Source organism: Phascolarctos cinereus, unplaced genomic scaffold (genome assembly GCF_003287225.1).
Source record: "Phascolarctos cinereus isolate Bilbo 61053 unplaced genomic scaffold, phaCin_HiC Scaffold_9;HRSCAF=440, whole genome shotgun sequence".
Taxonomy (NCBI): domain Eukaryota; kingdom Metazoa; phylum Chordata; class Mammalia; order Diprotodontia; family Phascolarctidae; genus Phascolarctos; species Phascolarctos cinereus.
In genome coordinates, this window is record NW_027556402.1 from 258,684,031 (window position 1) to 258,704,844 (window position 20,814).

Sequence of the window (20,814 nt, forward strand, 5' to 3'; positions counted from 1 at the left end):
TGGGGAAGAGAAGGCTGAGGCAGGGAGGAGGACGTGAGATCTGTCTTCAAGTATATGAAAGGCTGTCACGTAGAAGAGAGATTTTATTTTTTCTGCTTGGCCACCAAGGGCAGAACTGAGAACAATGGGGTAGAAGTGGCAGAGGGGCAAATTGAGGTTCGAGGTCGGGAAACCCTTCCCCACAATGAAAGGTGTCCCTGAGTGGAGTGTCCTTCCCGGAGCAGTGATGGGTTCCCCTTCGTTGGAGGTCTTCAGGTGAGACCCGCATGGGCCCTCATTGGGGTGTCCTAGAGGGCATTCTTGGTCAGTGGAGGCTGACCTCAGTGGCCTCTGAGCTCTCCTCCAGCTCTGGAATTCTGTGCTGACTTGAGAATGTAACAGGCTCAAAGTAGAGACTGTGTGCTATTCTAGAACGAGCACTAGGTCTGGGATTGGCCTCAGTGGGGTTGGTTCTAATGTTGGGGCTCATCATCTTGTGTTTTCGGACAGACTGGGTCCTTCTGCCTCAGTTTCCTCCTCTGTGAAGTGAGAGGATTGGACCAGATGACCTCTACAGGCTCTTCTTCTGAAGCATGTGGGAGCTTCAAGAAGCCTTCCTAGGCTGCCTCCCTTCCTCCATCTCTCCCTTTTCTGGCAGGGTGGAAAGTGAGAGTAGTCGTGGCCATGGGGGATAGGAGGACAGGAGGGCCCTTTCTCCAAGTCGTGCGTGAGGACTTGGTTGGCATGGAAAGAACTTTGTGTTCATTGTCCAGCTCCTGGGGCTACCCACTGGGCCTGAGAGCTCTGGGGGCCTCTTCTGGGCCAGAGTTCTCTTTGTACACTCTTCACCAGCCAGAGCCTGGGCCTTGGCCAGGACCTGGCTTGGTCCTGAGCTAAGCTGGTGGTACTCCCAGGTTCAAATCAACACCAGGGTGAAATCTAAGCCTCTCCTCCCAACTCAAAATGTCAAGGCCCCAAAATAACTCCAGACCTGGGCAGTGCCCAAAATGCCAGCCTGCTCCCCCCAGGAAGGCCGTCTTGGGAAGTCGCCCTTCCTCCGTGCCATCTGCCTGGCCCGGCCCACTCAGCGGGGCGGACGGGTTCCCGAGTCGTGGCCCTGCCTGGTTCTGAGGCTCCTGCTGAAGGGAACCCACAGGCATCTGTTATGCAACAGGGCCAAAAGAATGTGAGTCATGCTGGACCAGAGTCCAGGGAGCTCACATTCTTCTGGTCTCGGGCTCGGCTTGAGCGTTCCTGTCCCTGTCCCCAGATTGGGCCTCCTGTCTAGGCAGGAGAAGCTGTCTCCCAGCTTCACGTCCAGGCTCCAGGGGGAGAAAAGCAGGCTGGGGGTGGGAAGGAGAGGAGCAGAGCCTCCGCTTTGGAGATAAAGGCCTGAAGCTCAGAGCAGGAGAGCCCTCCAAGGCCACCCAGCCCACCCCCCTCATTCTATAGATCAGGAAATGGAGGCCCAGAAAGGGAAGAGGCTGGCCTGAGGTCACACAGCTCTTTAGTGGCAGAAGTAGATTTGGACCCAGATGTTCTGCCCGGCTTCTCCTCTGCCCAGGCACCAAGACTATCGCAGCTGGGGGGGCCCTCGGGGCAGCCTGTGTGGGAGCAGGCTTCTTCTCCGGTACTAGAACATCCCCAAAGGTAGTCAGTCAGCAAGGCATCATTAAACACTTATTATGTGCCAGGCACTCTGCTAAGCATACGCACCCAGCCCTGTCCTCCAGGAGCTCACAGTCTAATGGCACGTGAGCGTACGGTCTCTGGTTGGAGGCCCCAGGTGAATCAATGCCCTCTCACTGGGGGAAGGGTCTCATTATGAGAAAGGCCTTCCTTTGATCCCACAGCCTCCTGATTTTTCCCTCTGGGGTCACAGGGCAGGGCCCCAAACCATACCAATGATGGCAATTCCTCATGTACCTGGGGCAGGTCCCTTAATTCCCCTGGGCCTCAGTATCCTCCTCTATGAAATGAGGGAGTGGCACTAGACAGCCTCTTGGGATCCCTTCCAGCCCTAGATCCTCAATCTCTCTGTGCCTCAGTTTCCCCATTCATCAAATGAAGGGGCTGCACTAGGTGGCTTCTGAGGCATCTTCCAGCCATCATTCAGCTAGGTGGTGCAGTGGGTGGAGTGCCGGGCCTGAAGTCAGGAAGACCCGAGTTCAAATGTGACCTCGGATGTTTACTAGCGGGGTGACCCTGGGTAAGTCACTTGACCTCTGCTGTAAAATGAGGATGATAATAGCACCTCTTTCCTGGGGTGGTTGTTGCGCCATTTCTCAGTTGTGTCTGACTCTTCATGACCCCGTTTGGGGTTTTCTCAGCAAAGATGCTAGAGTGGTTTGCCATGTCCTTCTCCAGCTCATTTTGCAGATGAGGAAATTGAGGCAAACAGGGCGAAGTGACTTGCCCGGGGTCACACAGCCAGGAAGTGTCGGAGGCCGGATTTGAACTCAGGCAGCTGCCTTCAGGCTGGGCCCTCTGTCCTCTGTGGCGCCACCTGGCTGCCCGCCTGGCACATAGGAGTTGCTTCATCAATGCTTCTTGCCTCCCTCTTCCCTCCCTCAATCTGTGATCATGATTCCTTTAATTTGCTCGAGCGAAGCGATCACATTTATTTTGTATGTCCTGTTTCTTAGCTTCCCAGCAGGCTCCTTGACCGCTCGGACTGGCTTTATTTCTCATCTTTGTATCTGCAGAGCTTCAGCAGTTCTCTCTTGCCTCGAGGATGAAATACCAGCTTCTGCTTTTGGCCCTGAAAACCCTGCTTCACAACCTGGCTGGATACCCGGTCCGGCTTCTAACCCAGGCCTCAGCCTTTATTGCAGATTGCCGCTTTGCTCCTTACACATGACTTTCTATCGTCTTTGCTTAACCCGGTGCCTGGCACACAGGAGGTGCTTACTAAGTGTTGATTAAAGGATTGATTCTCTGTGTCTCTGAAAGGCACAACCAACCCCGCCCCCAACTCCTTCCCCGTCATCTCTTGGAATTGCCTCTCCCTGCCCCTCCTTTAAGACCCAGTTCCAAAGCCACGTGTTTCAAGAGGCATTCCTTGTCCCTAATTACTAATGTCCACCCTCACCCAAACTACTTTGTATTTTGTTTCTACTTTCCATATTATCTGCATGTTGTGTGTTGTATCCCCTCAATAGAATGTAAGCTTGCTGAGGGCAGGGCTGGCTTCTTCTCTGGTGCCTAGCACTGTTTCTGGCACATAGTAGGCACCTTTAAAATACTTAGGAATAGATTGTACCAATGCCGGCGACCCTACTATGTGCCAGGCAAGGGCCCAGAGCTGACCGTGGTGCTGATCCCCTCTCCTCCGATGTGAGCATCCACCGCTCTGTGTTTGGTCTTCTGCACCACCTTCTAGCCTCCTGTGGTGTGCGGTTGATCTCTGGCGTGTTGTCTCACAGCCCGACCAGATATGAACAAGATAGGGGAACATTCCCCAAGTGATAATCGGGCACATTTCCATCACATCCTCAGGCTCACAAAGCGCTGCACATTCATTATCTCCTTGGCTCCTCCAAACACCCCTGGAGGGTAGATTAGGCAAATCTCATCCCCATTTTACAGAAAAGGGATTGAGGTGAAGTGACTCCCCACCAGTGTCACACAGTTGGTAACCAAGGCAGTATTTGAACAAGGTCAGCAGACTCCTAAAGGCAGAAGGGAAGGTGGGGTGAGGAGCAATTTGGGGGCTGGCCCCATTGGACAGCCCAGTGGGATGGTCTGTAGAAGTGATGGAGAAGGTGAGCAGGGACCAGAAACTCTGCAGTTACCTTGCCAGGGATTTCTGTTGGAAGGAAGGAGCATCATGGGCCATTGATCAGGTATTTTTATTTCTTTTCTTTTCTTTTTTTTTTTTTTTTTGGTGAGGCAATCAGGGTTAAGTGACTTGCCCCGGTCACACAGCTAGTGAGTATCATATGTCTGAGGCTGAATTTGAACTCAGGTCCTCCTGACTCCAATGCCAGAGCTCTATCCACTGCACCACCTAGCTGCCCCAGGTATTTTTATTTCTTCCTGTATAAGAAAACACTTTCTTGAAGCCCCTCCTCCCTCACTGTCTGCCAGAGCAAATATTGCAATATATTGCAAATATTCCAATAAAGTACAGCAGGGAGACATAAAAAGAGAAGTTCCATCTAAAATAACTATAGAATGTTTAAAATGCTGTCTTAAAACCAGTACAAGACCCACACAGGAACTGTATAAATATAGCTGCAAAACACTGTTTATAGAAATAAAGGCAGACCTAAAATAGTTGGGAAAATATTGTTTGTGGGCAGGACAAATAAATGTAGTAAAATAACAGGATGAGCTTACTTATTCAATCCAAAACCAATCAAAATACCAGTGGATTACCTTATGGAACTGTGGAAATAATAAAAAGAGGGAATGAAGGGGGTGTATCAGCATCAGGTCTCCAAGCATCCTGCAAAGCAAGAACTCTCCATTCAGCTTGATGCTGGTTCAGAAAAGGAGAGATCAGTGAGTGGAATAGATTAAGGTACATCAGGCCATACAATAGTCAGCAAATCCAGTAGTGTTGGATAAACACAAAGACCCAAGCTAATGGAAGGAGGACTCTTTAGCCAAAATTGCCGGGAAAGGTGGCAGCACATGGAAGAAATTAGATGTAGGCCAACACCTCGCACCTTATACCAAGTTAAGCTCCAAGTGGATACCTGACCTAAATATGACGGGTCAAATAATAAATATATCAGAAAAATGAAACATAAACAAATGAGAAAAACATGGGAAAAAATTACCTCTTGCATCTGTAGATAGAAGAAAAGTTCATGACCCAACAAGGGATAGAGGGGATCACAGAAGAAAAAAGGATCATTTTGATTCCATGAAATTAAAAGGGTTTTTGCACAAATAAATCCAATAAAGCTAAGATTAAATGGGAAGCTAACAGGGAAAAATCGGTGCAACAAGTTTCTCATTTCTTTCATTTTAAATTTTAAAAAATTCTAACATTCTTTTTGAATTTTGAGTTCCAAATTGTCACCAATCCCTGCCCCACCCATTGAGAAGACAAATAATATGATACCCATTATACATGTGAAGTCACACAAAACATATTTCTATATTAACCGTGTTGCAAAAACAAAAATAAAAATAAAGTAAAAAAATATGCTTCAATCTGAGTTAACTAGTTCTCTCTAGAGATGGATAGCTTTTTTCATTGTGAGTCCTTTGGAAGTGACATGGATCATTGTCTTGATCAGAGTAGATAAATCTTTCACAGCTGATCATCGTTGCAATATTGCTGTTACGGTGTACAATGTTCTTCTGGATCTGCCTGCTTCACTTTGCATCAGTTCATTTAAGTCTTTCCAGGTTTTTCTGAAGTTGCCCTGCTCATCCTTTCTTACAGCACAATGGTATGCCATCACAAATGATATACCACAACTTGTTCAGCCATTCCCCAATGGATGGGGAGCCCCCTTAATTTCCAATTCTTTACCACCCTGAAAAGAGCGGCTGTAAATATTTTTCTCCTTGTAGAGCCTTTTCCTTTGATCTCTTTGGAATAGAAACTTAGTAGCGATATTGCTGGGTCAAAGGGTATACATAGTTTTATAGCCCTTTGGGCATAGTACCAAATTATTCCCCAAAATGGTTGGACCAGTGCATAACTACACTAACAATGCATTCATGTCCCTATTTTTCCATATCCCCTCCAGCATTTGTCTTTTTCCTTGTCTGTCACGTTAGCCAATGTAATGGCTGGGAAGTGGTACCTCAGAGTTATTTTAATTTTCATTTCTCTAATCAATAATGATTTAGAGCACTTTTTCATGACTATAGGTAGCTTTGGTTTCTTCTTCTGAAAACTGCCTGTTTATATCCTTTTTCTATTTATCAGTTGGGGAATAGCTCTTCATTTTATAAATTTGGCTCAGTTCCTTATATATTTGAGAAATGAGGCCTTTATCAGAGAAACTTGCTGTAAATTTTTTTCCTACCAGTTTTGTTCCTTCCTTCTAATTTTGGCTGTCCTGGTTTTGTACAGAAACTTTTTAATTTAATGTAATAAAAACTATCCATTTTACTTCCTGTGATCTTTTTTTGTCTTTTGTTTGGTCATAAATGCTTCCCTTATCTATCCATCCGACAGATAATTTTTCCTGTGCTCCCCCTAATTTGCTAATACTATCTCCCTTCATGTCTAAATCATGGACCCATTTTGACTTTATCTTAACATATGGTGTGAGATGCTGGTCTCTGCCTAGTTTCTGCCAAACTGTTTTCCAGTTTTCCCAGCAGTTTTTGTAAATAGTGAGTTCTTGTTCCCAAAGCTTGGATCTTGGGGTTTATCAAACACTAGATTAATGAGGTCACCTACTATGTCTTGTGATTGACCACTCAGTGTCTTAGCTAGTACCAGATTGTTTTGATGACGACTACTTTATAATGCAGTTTGAGATCTGGTATGGCTAGGCTATCTTGCTTCACATTTATTTTCATTAATTCCCCTGATACTCTTGACCTTTTATTCTTCCAGATGAATTTTGCTGTTTTTTTCTAGCTCTATAAAAGTAATTCTTTGGTACTTTGATTGGTAAGGTACTTAGCAAATTAATTTAGGTAGAATTGTCATTTTTTATTATATTGGTTTGGCCTACCCATGAACAATTAATATTTCTCCAGTTGTTTAGATTTGTCTTTATTTGTGTGATGTGTGTTTTGTAGCTATGTTCTTAGAGTTCCTGGGTGTGTTTTGGCAAATAGGCTCTCAAGTATTTTATACTGTCTTCAGTTATTTTAAGTGGAATTTCTCTTTTTTCCTGCTGGGTTTTGTTTGTAGTAAATAGAAATGCTGATGATTTGTGTGGATTTATTTTATATCCTGCAACTTTGCTGAAGTTTTTATTGTTTTGGCTAGTTTTTCAGTTGAATGTCTAAGTACCATCACATCATCTGCAAAGAGTGCTCATCTGTCTCCTTGCTGCCCATTCTTATCCCTTCAATTTCTTTCGCTTATTACGGTTGCTTGCTGGTATTGTTTTTTTGCTACTATTACTTATCTTGTTACTGTTGTCTTCTCACTACAGCTAGCATCTCTAATACAATATTGAATAATTAAGGTGAGAATGGACATCCTTACTTCACTCCTGACCTTCTTGGGAAGGCTTTTAGCTTTTCCTTATTACAAATAACGCTTGCTGATGGTTTTAGAGCTTTTACATATCTACATACTACCTACCATTTTAAGAAAAGCTTCATTTATTCCTATGCTTTCTCATGTTTTTAATAGGAGTGGGTGTCGTATTTGGCCAAAGGCTTTTTTTTCTGAATCTATTGATGTCGTCCTGTGATTGGGTTGATTTTATCATTGACAGGGTCAATTATGCTGAGAGTTTTCCTAATATTGAAGCATTCCATAATTCTTGGTATAAATCCCACCTGGTTATAGTGTATAATCTTTGTGATGTATGGCTGTAATCATCTTGATAGTGTTTTATTTAAAATTTTTGCATCAATATTCGTTAGGGAGATTAGTCTATAGTTTTATTTCTGTTTTTGTTCTCCTTGGTTTAAGTATCAAAACCCTACTTGCGTCGTAAAAGGAACTTAGTAGGACTCTAAAGGTCTCATTTCTAGGATATATATATGTGTGTGTGTGTGTGTGTGTGTTGTGTGTGTGTGTATGTATATATATATGCATTTATGTATATGTGTGTATGTATACAGACATACATACATACGCACACACACGTATGTCATTTCCCAGTTGACAAATGCTCTAAGGATATGAACAGGCACTTCTCAATGGAAGAAACCCAGGCTTATGATGTATATGCCATATGAAAAAATGATCCAAATTGCTCCTAATTAAAGAAAGTCAGATTAAAGCACTTCTGAGATTCTACCTCACACTCATCAAGTTGGCGAGGATGGAAAATCACAAACGTTGGAAGGGCTGTGGGAAACAGGCACGTTGATACAAAGTTGGTGGACCTGGAAATGGGTGCAGCCATTCTGGAAACACAACCTTGGATTTATACATACAAAGTTAGTAAACAGTGTGTGTCCATTGACCAGCTCTACCATGGCTAGTCATGTGTCCAGAAGAGATCAAAGAAGCAGGAAGAGGCCTTGTATGTACAAAAATATTTATAGCAACCTTTTATGTTTTGTGGTGGCCAAACAGAAACCACTCTGTAAACCGAGGGGATGCCCATCAATTGAGGAATGACTGGAGAAGCTGCGGTCTATGAATGTAATTGAGTAATATTGTGCTGAAAGAAATGAGAAGATGGATGGTTTCAGAGGGACATGGAGAGTCTTGTATGAACTGAAGCAGAGGGAAGGAAATGAGAACAGTTTCTCTAGTAACAATGCTGTGAGGACAAACAGCTCTTTGCAAGTTTCACAAACCACTGTCACGCCAATGACCATCCTGGTTCCAGAGAATGGCTGATGAAATGCACTGCCCCCCTTCTGCCCGAGAAGTGAGGGGTTTAGAGGGAGGAATTAAACATGTATTTGTGTGTACGACCATTGAGAGAATTTGTTTTGTTTGACTATGCGTTTTTGTTACGAGGACTTTGCTGTTCTTTTTTCCAGTGAGGTGGGAAAGAGAGAAAATGTTCATGTTCATTTAAAACGTTTTTGATAGATTGGTAGGGGAGGTGCTCCATATGTGGCATGTTGCATTCACCTCCAAGCAAGGTCATTGTATTGTTAGTTTTACTTAAAGTTTTAGTTTCTTAAAGAGACCTCTCTGCTCATGGATGGGGGGTAATCAGTAAATTTTATAATATAAAAATGAAACATCAATAAAATTAAAGAAAACTGCCAGAGTCCAAATTCAGAAGTAGAGGGATCTAGCCTGCCATTCCATCATAGAGAAAGGTATTAGTGTTGGATCTGGAGTTGGTTCTTCTGGGCTCGAAACCTGGCTCTGCTGCTCACTACCTTGGTGACTTGGACAAGTCATGTGAACTCTGGGACCTCAGTTTCCTCATCTGTAAAGCGGATTTGAAAAAGATCACAGAGGAAAAGTATCCACATGTACACAAATGCTTATAGCAGTTCTTTTTATGGCGACCCAGAACTGGACGCTAAGGGCAGCACCCATCACTTGAGGACTGTGCCATGATAGGCAACAAAATGGATGATGTCAGAGAAACTTCGGAAGATTGCTGTGAACTGATACATAGGGAAATGAACAGGCCATGAAGAACAGTTGTTGCAATACCAGCAACATTGTGAAAACAGGTTGACTCCCTTCCTGTACATCCTGAACAAAGCTGGCTTGTACATACCTGTTTGCATTGTTGTCTCCCCAGTTAGATGGTAAACTCTGTGAGGGCAGGGGCTGTCTTTTGTGTCTCTTTGTATCTCCAGCGCCTGGCATTTTGCGTGGCACGTAGTAGGCATTTACTGAATGTTTATCGACTGGTTCACTTACTCTGAAAGATTTGAGAATTCTCATCAGTTCCGGAGGACAAATCCACCTCTGGACAGAGGGATGGTCCACTCTGGAGGCAGGTCATTTTTTTTTAACATAGCCGATGTAGGAAATTGTTTTGCTCCATTATACATATTTGTAACCAGGGTTTTTTCCCCAAAATGAAATAGAGGTTACATTTAAAAAAAAAAACAAAGTGAGAGAGTTGGACGGCAGGCCTCTTTTGACTCTCAATCTATGGTCCTAAGACATTCTGACTCCAGGGCAGGCCCTCTGTCCAGTGTCACACTGCTCTCCCATAGGAATATTACAAACATTTCCTCGGGTGTCCCAGCATTGGCTGAGATGCTGTCCAAGGTCCCTTTGGGCTCTAAATGCGGTGATCCTTAAAGATGAGTCTCAAAGACTCTGAACCACTTAGACTCTTGTCACCGAGAATCCCCGGCGATTTCATATTGACTGTGTTTTCACCCTCTTTCCAGGTACATGTATTGGACAGACTGGGGTGAAACCCCCCGGATAGAACGTGCAGGGATGGACAGCAGCACGAGGAAAATCATTGTTGATTCTGACATTTACTGGCCCAATGGTCTCACCATCGACCTTGAGGAGCAGAAGCTTTACTGGGCAGATGCAAAGCTGAGTTTTATCCACCGAGCCAACTTGGATGGCTCCTTCAGGTACGTTCCTCTTTGCTCAGGGGTCTCCTTCCAATTATTCAGCAAGTATAAAAGGTGTGGTAGCCTAAGCGCTGGTCTTGGAGTCAGAAAGGCCCGGCTCTGACACTGTCTGTGTGGCCCTAGGCAAGTCACCTCTCTGGGACTCAGTTTCCTCACTTGTAAGGGGAGGAGGTTGGACTAGGTGATCCCCAAGGTCTCTCCTGGCTCTGGATCTGTGATTCCGGAATCGCTGTCTTCAAGTACGTGAAGGGCTGTGAGCCTTGTTCTTCTTGGCTCTAGAGACCAGAGCTAGGTTCTCACAAGTTCAGTGGGCGGCCTTGGGAAGCCCATTCTCCTCCACTAGAGGTCTTCAAGTAAGAGCTCCGCTGTGACTGGTTGGGGATGTCAGAGAGGGGATTCCTCTCCGGGTTTGGGTTGGCCTCAGTGTCTCTGACATCCCTTCCAATTTGGAGATTCTCTCATGTGTTGGATGAAATAAAAGTTCTGTCTCCCATGTTCTGGGTTGCACAAATTGTCTAAATTCTGCGGATGTTGTAGAACTTTACAAGCCTCAAGGAAATTGAAGCTTAGAGAAGTTAAGTGACTTGCCCGGGGCCACACAGCAGGCATGTGTCAGGGAATTCCCAGCAGGTACTGTGGAAGTCCTTTGCAGAGAGAGCTTGGGTTGAAACCCCCTTGGCCTCGGGGTGACGGGCCCAGAGATCTCCATGGTGACCTCCCCTTACCCTTGCTGGCCCTGCTGGTCTCCGGGGGACCATTGCATCGGTCCTTTGGCAGCCCTTCAGCATGACACAAAATTGGCTGGACCGTAAGCCTCGCCACACTTGTGTTCAGAGGGAGCTGAATGTGGCCCATCTATAAAAGGGGCCGTCGACATCCCCACAGCTGCATTGATGGTGTTCATTTCTTGTATTTGACAAACCAGGCAAAAAGTGGTGGAAGGCAGCTTGACCCACCCCTTTGCCCTGACCCTCTCGGGGGATACCCTCTACTGGACAGACTGGCAGACGCGCTCCATTCACGCCTGCAACAAGAGAACTGGAGAGAAGAGGCGAGAAATCCTCGGCGCCCTGTACTCTCCCATGGACATCCAAGTGCTAAGCCGAGACAGGCAGCCCTATTGTAAGTAGACCCTTCTTTCCTGTTCTTTGTCTCCACATGCCGGGCTGGGGTCTGCGTATTCCCACAGCCGCTGGCCAGTGTGGCAGTGTGGAGGATAGTCATCTTGGAAGGGCTGAGGGGCAGTCTCCTCCCAGGCTTTCTGGCCCTTCCTCCCAGGACCCGATCCTGGGGCTTGTGGGCCACGTGGTCAGGGAGCCATGCTATCGTTCCACGTCAGGATGGGACACAGAGACGTTTGTGTGGCGACACTGTCCACGGGTGCAGGGACACGAGCAAGCTGCGTGAGACTAGACTGCTTAGCTGTTGCTCAATACAGAAGAAACATGAAATGCTGAAGACTTCATGGGCATTCAATGCCAGTTTGGGCATCAAACCCAGGAATCGTGGTGGCTCACGTTCCTGCTGGGTTGTATCGTTCACAAAGCACTTTCCTCCTTAGGGTGCTGTGAGTCCCTTAGTGAAAGTTTTATCCCCATTTTACAGCTGACTAAACTGAGGCCCGGGGAGGGGCAGTAGTTTGCGGGTGGCCAGTTGCCGTGAGGAAAGGGAAAGAAGTCCAGGCTTGGAGGTGGAACAGCCTGGATGTGAGACGCACCTCTGTGTGACACTGACATGTAAATTAGCCTCTCTAAACCTCAGTTTCCTCATATGTAAAATGGGCATGACACCAGCCGTAGCAAGCTTGCATGGTTAATTTAATCTTGTCAATTGGTTAATATCTGAGCATCGTTATTTATCAACTACATAAAGACTTGGTTTGAATGAACCATCAGGCTAGGATTGGAGGGAGCCAGCCCTTAGGTTGGTATGCTGATTGGAGGATAGACTGGAGTGGGGAGAGATCTGAGGCAGGCAGACTCCCGGCAGCTATCGCAAAGATCCAGCCATAAGGTGATGAGTGCCTGTGCCAGGGTAGGGGCAGCGTCAGAGGAGAAAAAGGGGTGTAATCGAGAGGCGCTGCAAAAGTAAAATCACTAGGCCTTGGCGCCATGTTGGACATGGGGGGGGTGCAGATGGTGAGGAGTCCAGGATGACTCTTAGGGTATGAGGGACAGGAAGGACTGGCGGTGCCCTCTGCAGTAATGGAGGACGGAGGAGGGAAGGGAGAAGTTGGGGAAAAGACAGTGAGTTCAGTTTTGGACAAGTTGAGTTGAAGATGTCTCCTGGATACCCCGTTTGAGATGTCTGAAAGGCAGCTGGAGGTTAGCAAGCGAGGTTAGGGCTGGCTAGGTAGCTGTGTGGATCATCAGCATAGAAGGGTCATTAAATCCACGGGAGCCGAGGGGATTCCCGAGTGAAGCGATCTGGAGGGAGAAGGGAAGAAAGCCCAGGCCAGAGCCCTGAGGGAACACTGTGGTCAGAGGTCGGGACCTGCAGGAGGCTCCAGCAAAGGAGAAAGAGAACCAATGGGGGGATGGGGTCCCAAAAACCTAGAGGGAAGAGAGGATCAAGGAGGAGAGAGAAAGAGCAGTGCCCAAGGCTGCAGGGAGGCCAAGGAGGATGGAGAAAGGGCCATGGGATTTGGCAAGTGAACGATCATCGGGGACTTTGGAGAGGACAGTTTTGGGGCAATGACACCAATAGGTGTGGCAGCTTGAGAAATCAATGACGTTTACTATGCACTTCTTGTCATTTTCTCCTAAGTGCCCAGACCCAGGCCAGGTGCTATGGGGCAGCTGGAGAATCTTGGTCCTCGAGGGGAAGGACAAATTAGAATAGGGAGCCTGGGGTCTGTTCCTGGGACTCCTGGCGCTTCGAAGACACATCAGATGAGTGAGTTAGGTCAAAGTTAGTGGACTCTTTGGTTTGGGGTGTTTAAGGGACGACCTCCTCCCACCCCCAGAAGGGAAGGCTTAGCAGGAGCCGCCCAAGAGAGAAGGAAGCAGGGATGATAAACAAGGGTGGCCCAGCAGGGAAAAAGAGTGGGAACAGCTGGTGAATCCCCAACAAGAAACAGATGTTGGCCCGAATGGAAGCTTCCTAAGGCCAGAGGCCCTTCTGTTTCTGTCTTTGTAGTCTTAGCATCTAGTACAGCGTTAGCCAGGGCCCTAACATGGGCTGATAGCCGGGCCTGCAGTCAGGAAGACTCATTTTTGTTCAGATTCTGGCCTCAGACACTTCTGAGCTGTGTGACCCTGGGCAAGTCACCTGAACCTGTTTGCCTCATTTTCCTCATCTGTAAAATGAGCTGGAGAAAGAAATGGCGAACCACTTCAGTATCTCTGCCAAGAAGACTCCCCAGTGGGGCACAGAGGGTCAGCAGTGTTAACTTCCACAACAGGCACCCAGTGAATGCTGGATTGGATTGAAGAGGACCCACCACTAACTAACTCCTCTGTGCTGCCTCAGTGCCTCCCAAGGCCCTTGCTAGCGAGAGCCCCGTGAGGGAGGTAGTAATGGGTTCATGCTCCCATTATACAGAGCAGGAAACTGAGACTCGGGGAGGCGGTTTGTGTCGGGTCGTGGTGATGAGAGTCAGAGCGTCTGTGTGTTGAACTTGGGTTTCCACGCCTGTCCTTTCTTACAGTCCATACCCCTTGTGAAGAGGACAACGGCGGCTGCTCCCACCTCTGCCTGCTGTCTCCGCGGGAGCCTTTCTATACCTGTGCCTGCCCCACGGGGGTGCAGCTGGAGGACAATGCCAAGACCTGTAAGGCAGGTAAGAGAGCCTCCCTCACTTCCTGTGGGCAGTCGTTGGACCAGGATGGCCCCGGGGACCTTGGCCGGGGCGTCTCTGGTCCATGGCAGGACGGCCCTTTCGATCCCCGCTTGACATCGCCACGTCCTTGACCACCAAGGTCAATTCTGGGCTTTGTTGGCATCTTACAAAGTTGGAGAAAATGGAATATTTGTCAATCAAATGTTTTTTCACTTAGAACCTTCTATATGGTAGATTTTGTGTCCAGGGTCACCTTCCTTTTCTTTTTTTTTTTTTAGTTTTTTGGTTGGGCAGTGGGGGTTAAGTGACTTGCCCAGGGTCACACAACTAGGAAGTGTCTGAGACTAGATTTGAACTGGATTTGAAGATGAGTCCTCCTGAGTCTACTCTCTACCTACTATACCATCCAGCTGTCCATTTCCACACTGCCACGATAGTACTAACAACAACAGTAACAACCATATTCACAGTAGCTAGCATTTATAAATGCTTTTGGGTTGTGTAATGCTTTACAAGTATTGTCCCATTTTCTCCTCATAACAGCTCTGTGAGACAGGTGCTGTGACCACCCCCATTTTACAGATCAGGAAGCTGAAGCAGACGGACGTTTAATGATCTGCCCAGTACCACCCAGTCAGTAAATGTCAGAGGCTAGATCTGCGCTCAGATCTTCCTTCCTCCAGGCCCAGCCCTCTCTCCACTGCTCCCCTGAGCTGCCTCCTTGCCATGAATGTCATCCTCACGTGGCTGCCCCTCCCTGGTGATGCCCCCTACTCTAGCCGTGGCTGAAAGTCACCCACTCAGCCCGGGTAGGCCCAGCCTTCAAAAAGGCAGGCACCCGTGGAGCCTCATAGAGAGCCTTGGGTTTGCTCCAGTCTGTGAGTGGATGTGATGAAGCAACAGGATGTGAAAGGGGCCCCACAGCTGGAGAGGCTATGTCGAAGATCACGTCGGGCTCTGGGGGATTGGTCCATGTGATGCCTTCTTGAGCAACCCTCAAAAGCTGCTGTCCTAGAAAAGGCTGGCCCTCCTACCTGCCCTGTCCCCCGCAGCTACAGATGGCCGGGGGTGAAGCAGCTGGGCCCTTCCCCTGGAGGAGGCAGCAGACCTGGCTCCCCATGTTCCCTCCTCTTTCTGAAACCACATTGATTGTAATTCACTGAGAAGCTGCGTCGTGCAGGTGACTCGGGGAACGGCTCATTCTTGTAGGTGACGGAGCACGTCTTGTGTCTGCCTAAACACTCAGGACGGTCCTGTCCACCCCCAGCCCTGGACTGAAATAGGGAGGGGGAGCATTTGGGAGGTGTTCCGGAGGTCGTCAGGCTGGGCCGGTGGTGCCGCAGGGCCTTGCCTGGAACTGGGGTTCACTGCTTGTATTAACGGTTTTATTTAGGGCCTGTGACGTCACGGCCATTTCAGGGCCTTTTGGTTCCAAAAAAGTATTGATTTACTTTGAAAAGCTGAAAGCTTTTCTATATATACATACACATACACACACACATATATAACATACATGTAGTATATATCACACACATAATATATACTACATACATATGATACACATGCTGTATAATATATTAAATACTAAATATATACAGTACATACATATAATATACATACTGTATAATATATAGTACATATGCAATATATATAGAATATATACACATAATATACATACTATATGTTACATATGTAATATGTAGTACAGACACATAATAGACATACTATATAATATATTGTATACATTATATATAGTACACACATATAATAGATATGCTATATAATATATTACATACATAATATATAATACATACATATAATGTACATACTATATAATGTATATTACATACATAGTATCTAGTACATATGTACATACATATATATACATATATATACATATATATATACACACACACACACACACACATATATATATATATATTATCCTATACCATACCATCATCAGAAAAGGGTGGGATGATGGGGGCTTCATTAAAGTGGATTTAGGTTTCCTTTGGATAGCGCTGGACGTGATTTTCCTCCATTTCAACAACAACAAATAATTTTGTTAAAACAGGTTAGTTTAATTGAACTTGTCGTTAGCTAAGATGGCTGCAATTCCTTTTGAAAGCTTTTTAAAATTGCCCTGGTACTGTTTAGCGACTCTACTGCTCGTCCTTTGTCCCTCATGGTCAGTGTGGTCTGAATCTTTGAGTCTTCGGAGCGTTGACCTACCCTGGGCTGCTTGTCCCACAGGCCCAAGTTCTCATCTCTCTCTTTGAGGGTCGGAAGAGTCCTGGCTTTTCTAGTTATCATTTGTGCTTATTACCTTGGGTAAGTCATTTAAACTTTCCAGGCCTTGGTTTCCCCACCTGTAAAAGAAAGAGCTGGCAGAAGTGATGAGTGAGCCCCTATCGGTGATCTTTGAATCATCAGGACAAGTGGGAGTGGAGCCATAGTACTGGAGGTGGATAGACACGTGTTCTGAGCCTCAGAATGAGGAAGAGGGAAAAGTTCAAAGTGCAGGCTGGGCGTTGGCTTTCATTCCTGCTTAAATAGTACACTTTCTTAGTAAAGGAGTGAGTTGGCCCATTATAAAAGATCTCTCAGAGCCAGGAAAGCAAAATCTACACTATTGCAACGTCCGTGGAAAGACTAGCTAGGAGTGGAGGGAATGGTGGTCTTGGAGTCCGGATTCTGCCTCGGAGCCTGCTTTGTGCCCCTGGGCCCAGGCCTTCACCTTCTCAGCCTTAGCTGGTCGTCTGTGAAATGAGAGGCTTGGACTTGGGTGCCTCCAAGCTTCCTTCCAGATCCAAACAGATGATCTTGGGGACAACAACTGGATTTGAGGACAGATCTTAGGGACAAAATAATAGAAATAAAATGCTTAGAAATTATGAGCCAATTTGGCTTTGTTTAAAGAAGAGATGCCAGAAGGTACTTCCGCCATTTCTTCACACAGGTAGCAGGACTGTGGGTGAGGAGTATTGCCTGTAATGTCAGCCTTCTTTGAAATGTTGGTTAATTTGGCTGAAACATTTTTTCCTTTTTTACTTAAACTTTGGGATAAGGGATGGTTCTATGGGATGGGGAGCTGAATTGGGATTTCAGGCAAAGTAAAAGATAATAAATTATCCTTTGATATTTTTTGATATGATATCTAAATAATCAAAATGTATTTAGAAAACAAGCTAGCTAAGAACTAGTCAGCATGATTTCCTCAAAGAAGTCACGTGAGGCCCACCATAGTTGCTTTCTAGACACGGTCACTCGACTGGTAACCAATCAGAGGAAAGTTATAGACATAGCTTCCCTGGGTTTCAGCAAAGGATTTGACAGGAGTCTTTGCCACTGTCCTTCTGTGAGAGATGGGGAGATGTGGGCTGACGATGGGGAAGCTGGATGGAGTTGGGACTGGCTGAGTGACTGAACACGAAGGGAAGGTATTAAGAGGTTAGTGTCAGCTTGGAGGGAAGTCTCTAAGGACTTGCCTGGAGGTTTCTCTTTGGCCCTGGGCTGTTGAATGAATGAATGAATGGAAAACATCTACTAAGGGCTTATTATATTCCAGGTGCTGAGCATGCAAATAACAAAGAGCCAGAGAGGTCCTGCCCTCAAGAAGCTCACATTCTAATGGGGAAGACAACACATTGAGGGAGGGTGACCAGGGAAGGGAGTTTTGGTCTGGGAAATCACTGAGAAGGTGAAGTGGAGTCATGGCATAAGGGACTGGCCCTTCCCTTCTAGGACTGGTAGTCTGGTAGTTGGGATTTGATAACTGTTCTCAGAAATGGAGGTGGAAAGTGGGGGTGTGAGAGAGTGGATCATGGCATGGTAGGAAGATGGCAGAATGCCACATCATGGTGGGTCTGGGACTAGGCTGCATGGGGTGAGCTCTCCCCACTGTGATGGAGTTCAGATGGTTGGTTAAAAGGCAACTCCGGGTTGTCATCAGCTGGCAGACGACCACCCGGAGAGCAGAAGAGATGCTGTCTCCGGGGACTCTGTACAGCCCTTTGTGCTGTGTTGTAGAACATTTCCCTCTATGGTCTGGGTGGTTAATGACATCGAAAGGTGCAGATGGTCTGGACGTGAGTGTGTCGAATCAAAGGGATCCTGACCTGGGGAGGTGGAGCCCCAGCCTTGCTGCCCATACACACCTGGGGTCTGGTAATTCCCTTAATTTCTCTGGCCTCAGTTTCTGGGCTAGATGACTTTGTTAGCAACAGGAGAGATCTACAGTTTTGTGTCCCTAGAGGCATTAGGGAGCCCCTGGAGTTTACTGAAGAGGCCAGTGACGGGTCAGACCTGCCCTCTAGAAAAATCACTTGGGGGGCCGCTAGGTGGAAACGGAGCAGCCTGAGGAAGGAGAACCAGTTGGGAGGATGGTGCTGCCCTTACTAAATAGTGAAGTCTGGAAAGGGGGTGGGGTGGGGTTAAGACAGGGGTTCTTAACCTGGGGTCTGTGGACTTGTTTTTATTAATATTCTGATAACCGTATTTCAATATAATTGCTTTCCTTTACTATCCTATTTCATTTTTTTAAATTTAAAAACACAATTCTGAGAAGGGGAGCATAGGCTTCTTGAGACAGACTGCTACCAGGGGCGTCCAAAAGAGCTGAGGAATGCCTAGTTTAGGGGCAAAGATAACAAGTCCAGTGTTGACAATATTGAATTTGAGATGTCGAGGGACTCCATCTTGAGGTCTCTCTGAGGCAGTTGCAGGACCAGAGCTCAGGAGAGAGGCCTGGGTTCCCTAGCTAGATTGCAATCATGTCATTGGTCATTATATTCCCCGTGGAGCAGTTGAGATCACTGGCAGCTGAGCTTCTGAGCCACAGCTGGCTTGTCTGTAAAGTGGAGATGATAAGACCCATCTAACATGACTATTGTGAAAGTGACAATCAGTGTCTATCTAGGGTTTTGCTTTTGATTCTTTCTCATCATCCCCAACATCCCTACTATGCCAGTTCAGGCTGTCTCGAGCCAGCCCCACTTGCCTTGAGCCGCCTAGGTAGGCCCTGGAGTGTTCTGTCTGAGGAGCTCCAGTGCCCCCTCCCTCCCAAGCAGAAAGGACTTGAGCCTCCACTCATCCCCACTAGCGAGGGATGCATCTAGCTTTCGAAGCTTGTCTGCCTTTGGGGGAAGCATTTCCCTTTTGGCCTGGAAGACCTGTCTTTCCCCTTACAGCTGAGAAAGACATTTCCACAAATAACTTGTCCCAGAATGCCAAGGGCCCTGAAGACAGCCCCTTTTTGTTGCCACTTCCAATGGGCTCGGTGTTACTGAGGCGAGCGGTGGGAATCGGCAGAGGCCAAGGGCATTCAGCACAGTGTCGGAAGGCAGCCTGAAAATAAATTGAATTGGTGTTTTCTTTACACCAAGCCTGTACCTTTCCATTGTCGGGTCCAGACGCTCTGTCTAGGGCTTTCTGTCAAAAGGAGAAAAAAGCCCTGGGAAGAAACAAAAGGGATGGAACAAAGCCTCTGGTTTTACATAAGAATGTGGCCTTTTGCTCCAGTTTGATAAAAAACACTTTCCCAAGCTTGGCGTCCTTGGCATGCCAGTGTATATGCATCCCAAGCATTTCTCTCACTAATTAACTTGTTGGGACCAGAGCTACAGAGAACCTCTTCCTTTTCTTTCGCCTTTGGCTAAGCCTGGAATAGTGTAAGAGGTGGCCCAGGAAAGGATTAACTTTAGAAAAAGAAATACATTGAATGCTGTTTGAGACCGAAAGAAGCCTCCAAATAGGAGAGCTCAGTGTCCGGGTTCAACCGGAGGGATTCCGAGGCAGCTTTCTGCTCTCTTGTCCCTTCTAATATTTTTACATGTGTGCCAGTGACCGGCGCGGAGACATGAAAACCCGGGACGCTTCTTCGGTATGGTAGAAGTACAAAGAGGTACGAGGAGGAGGCCCACGCTGTCGTGGACACAGAGCTGGCCTCTCAGGCAGGAAGCCCGGGTTCGAGGCTTGTCCTTGACACACACTGGCTACGGTCAGCATTTGGGGCACCTCTCCTAGACGCAGGGCTGTGCCTATGAGGTAGCAGTTCGCCGCAGCGGAGAGAGGCATCCCTGTACCAGTGCGATGAAGTGACCAGCCAAAATAAATCAATGAACAACATTCCCCATTTCATTGGTATGTGGAGTCCTCACAGGGTTTGTTTCTGTGAACATTTGTGAAATTTCTCTTTGGAACCTGAGACAACCCGCAGGCCTGTCACAGAAAAGAGGGCATTTATGGGGAGTGCCTTTGCTCAGTAAGTGTCAGGGATCCCCTGCAGACAGGTTCCCCTGACTGCCGTTCTGACTTAGACTGTACCCTCATTAGGGCACTCTCCATGACCCCAGCCCAAGTGGCCCTGTGCTCAGACCGCTCCCCCCCACCACTACCTGGAGCGCCCCCTTCCTACCTTGGCCTCTCAGAATAGCCACTTTCCTTCAGACTCAGCTCGGGGCCCCCTTTACTGGAGGCCTTCCCCCCCCCCTGCCCTGCCCTGCCCCTGCCATAACCTTACATTTGTTATGTATTTTGCATGTACTTGCATGTATGTGTATATTTCTCCCATTATATATGTACTTATACCTGTATATTTCTCCCATCACAGACTATAAACTCAGGGTAGAAATGGTTTGATTTTTGACTTTCTATTCATAACATCTGAAAGAGTGCCTAGGGTCCCATAGCTAGTAAGTTTCTGAGGCTGAATTTGAACTTGGGTCTTCCTGACTGCAGACCCAGCGCTCTGTCCACTGTGCCACCAGCTGCAACTCTTTGGACATGAAGGATGAAGGAAGAAGTGAAGATGATACTGAGATTGTGCAGCTGACTGTCGAAGAGAATGGTGCTACTTGAGATGAATTAGGGAAGTCTGAAGTGGGGGCAAGTTTCAGGGCAAAGAGAATGAGTTCCATTTTGGACAG

The 20,814-nt window shown here is 46.9% G+C and overlaps 1 protein-coding gene across 2 annotated transcripts in view; it reads left to right on the forward strand.

Moving 5' to 3' along the window:
* LRP5 (LDL receptor related protein 5) overlaps window positions 1-20,814 on the forward strand; it is a 152,543-nt gene that overhangs the window by 52,897 nt on the left and 78,832 nt on the right. For both annotated transcript variants that reach the window (XM_078148553.1, XM_020968128.2), the window contains exons 3-5: window positions 9,907-10,104; window positions 11,030-11,226; window positions 13,754-13,885. In XM_078148553.1, the coding sequence (XP_078004679.1) occupies window positions 9,907-10,104; window positions 11,030-11,226; window positions 13,754-13,885 (527 nt within the window). The remainder of the gene's footprint in view (window positions 1-9,906; window positions 10,105-11,029; window positions 11,227-13,753; window positions 13,886-20,814) is intronic.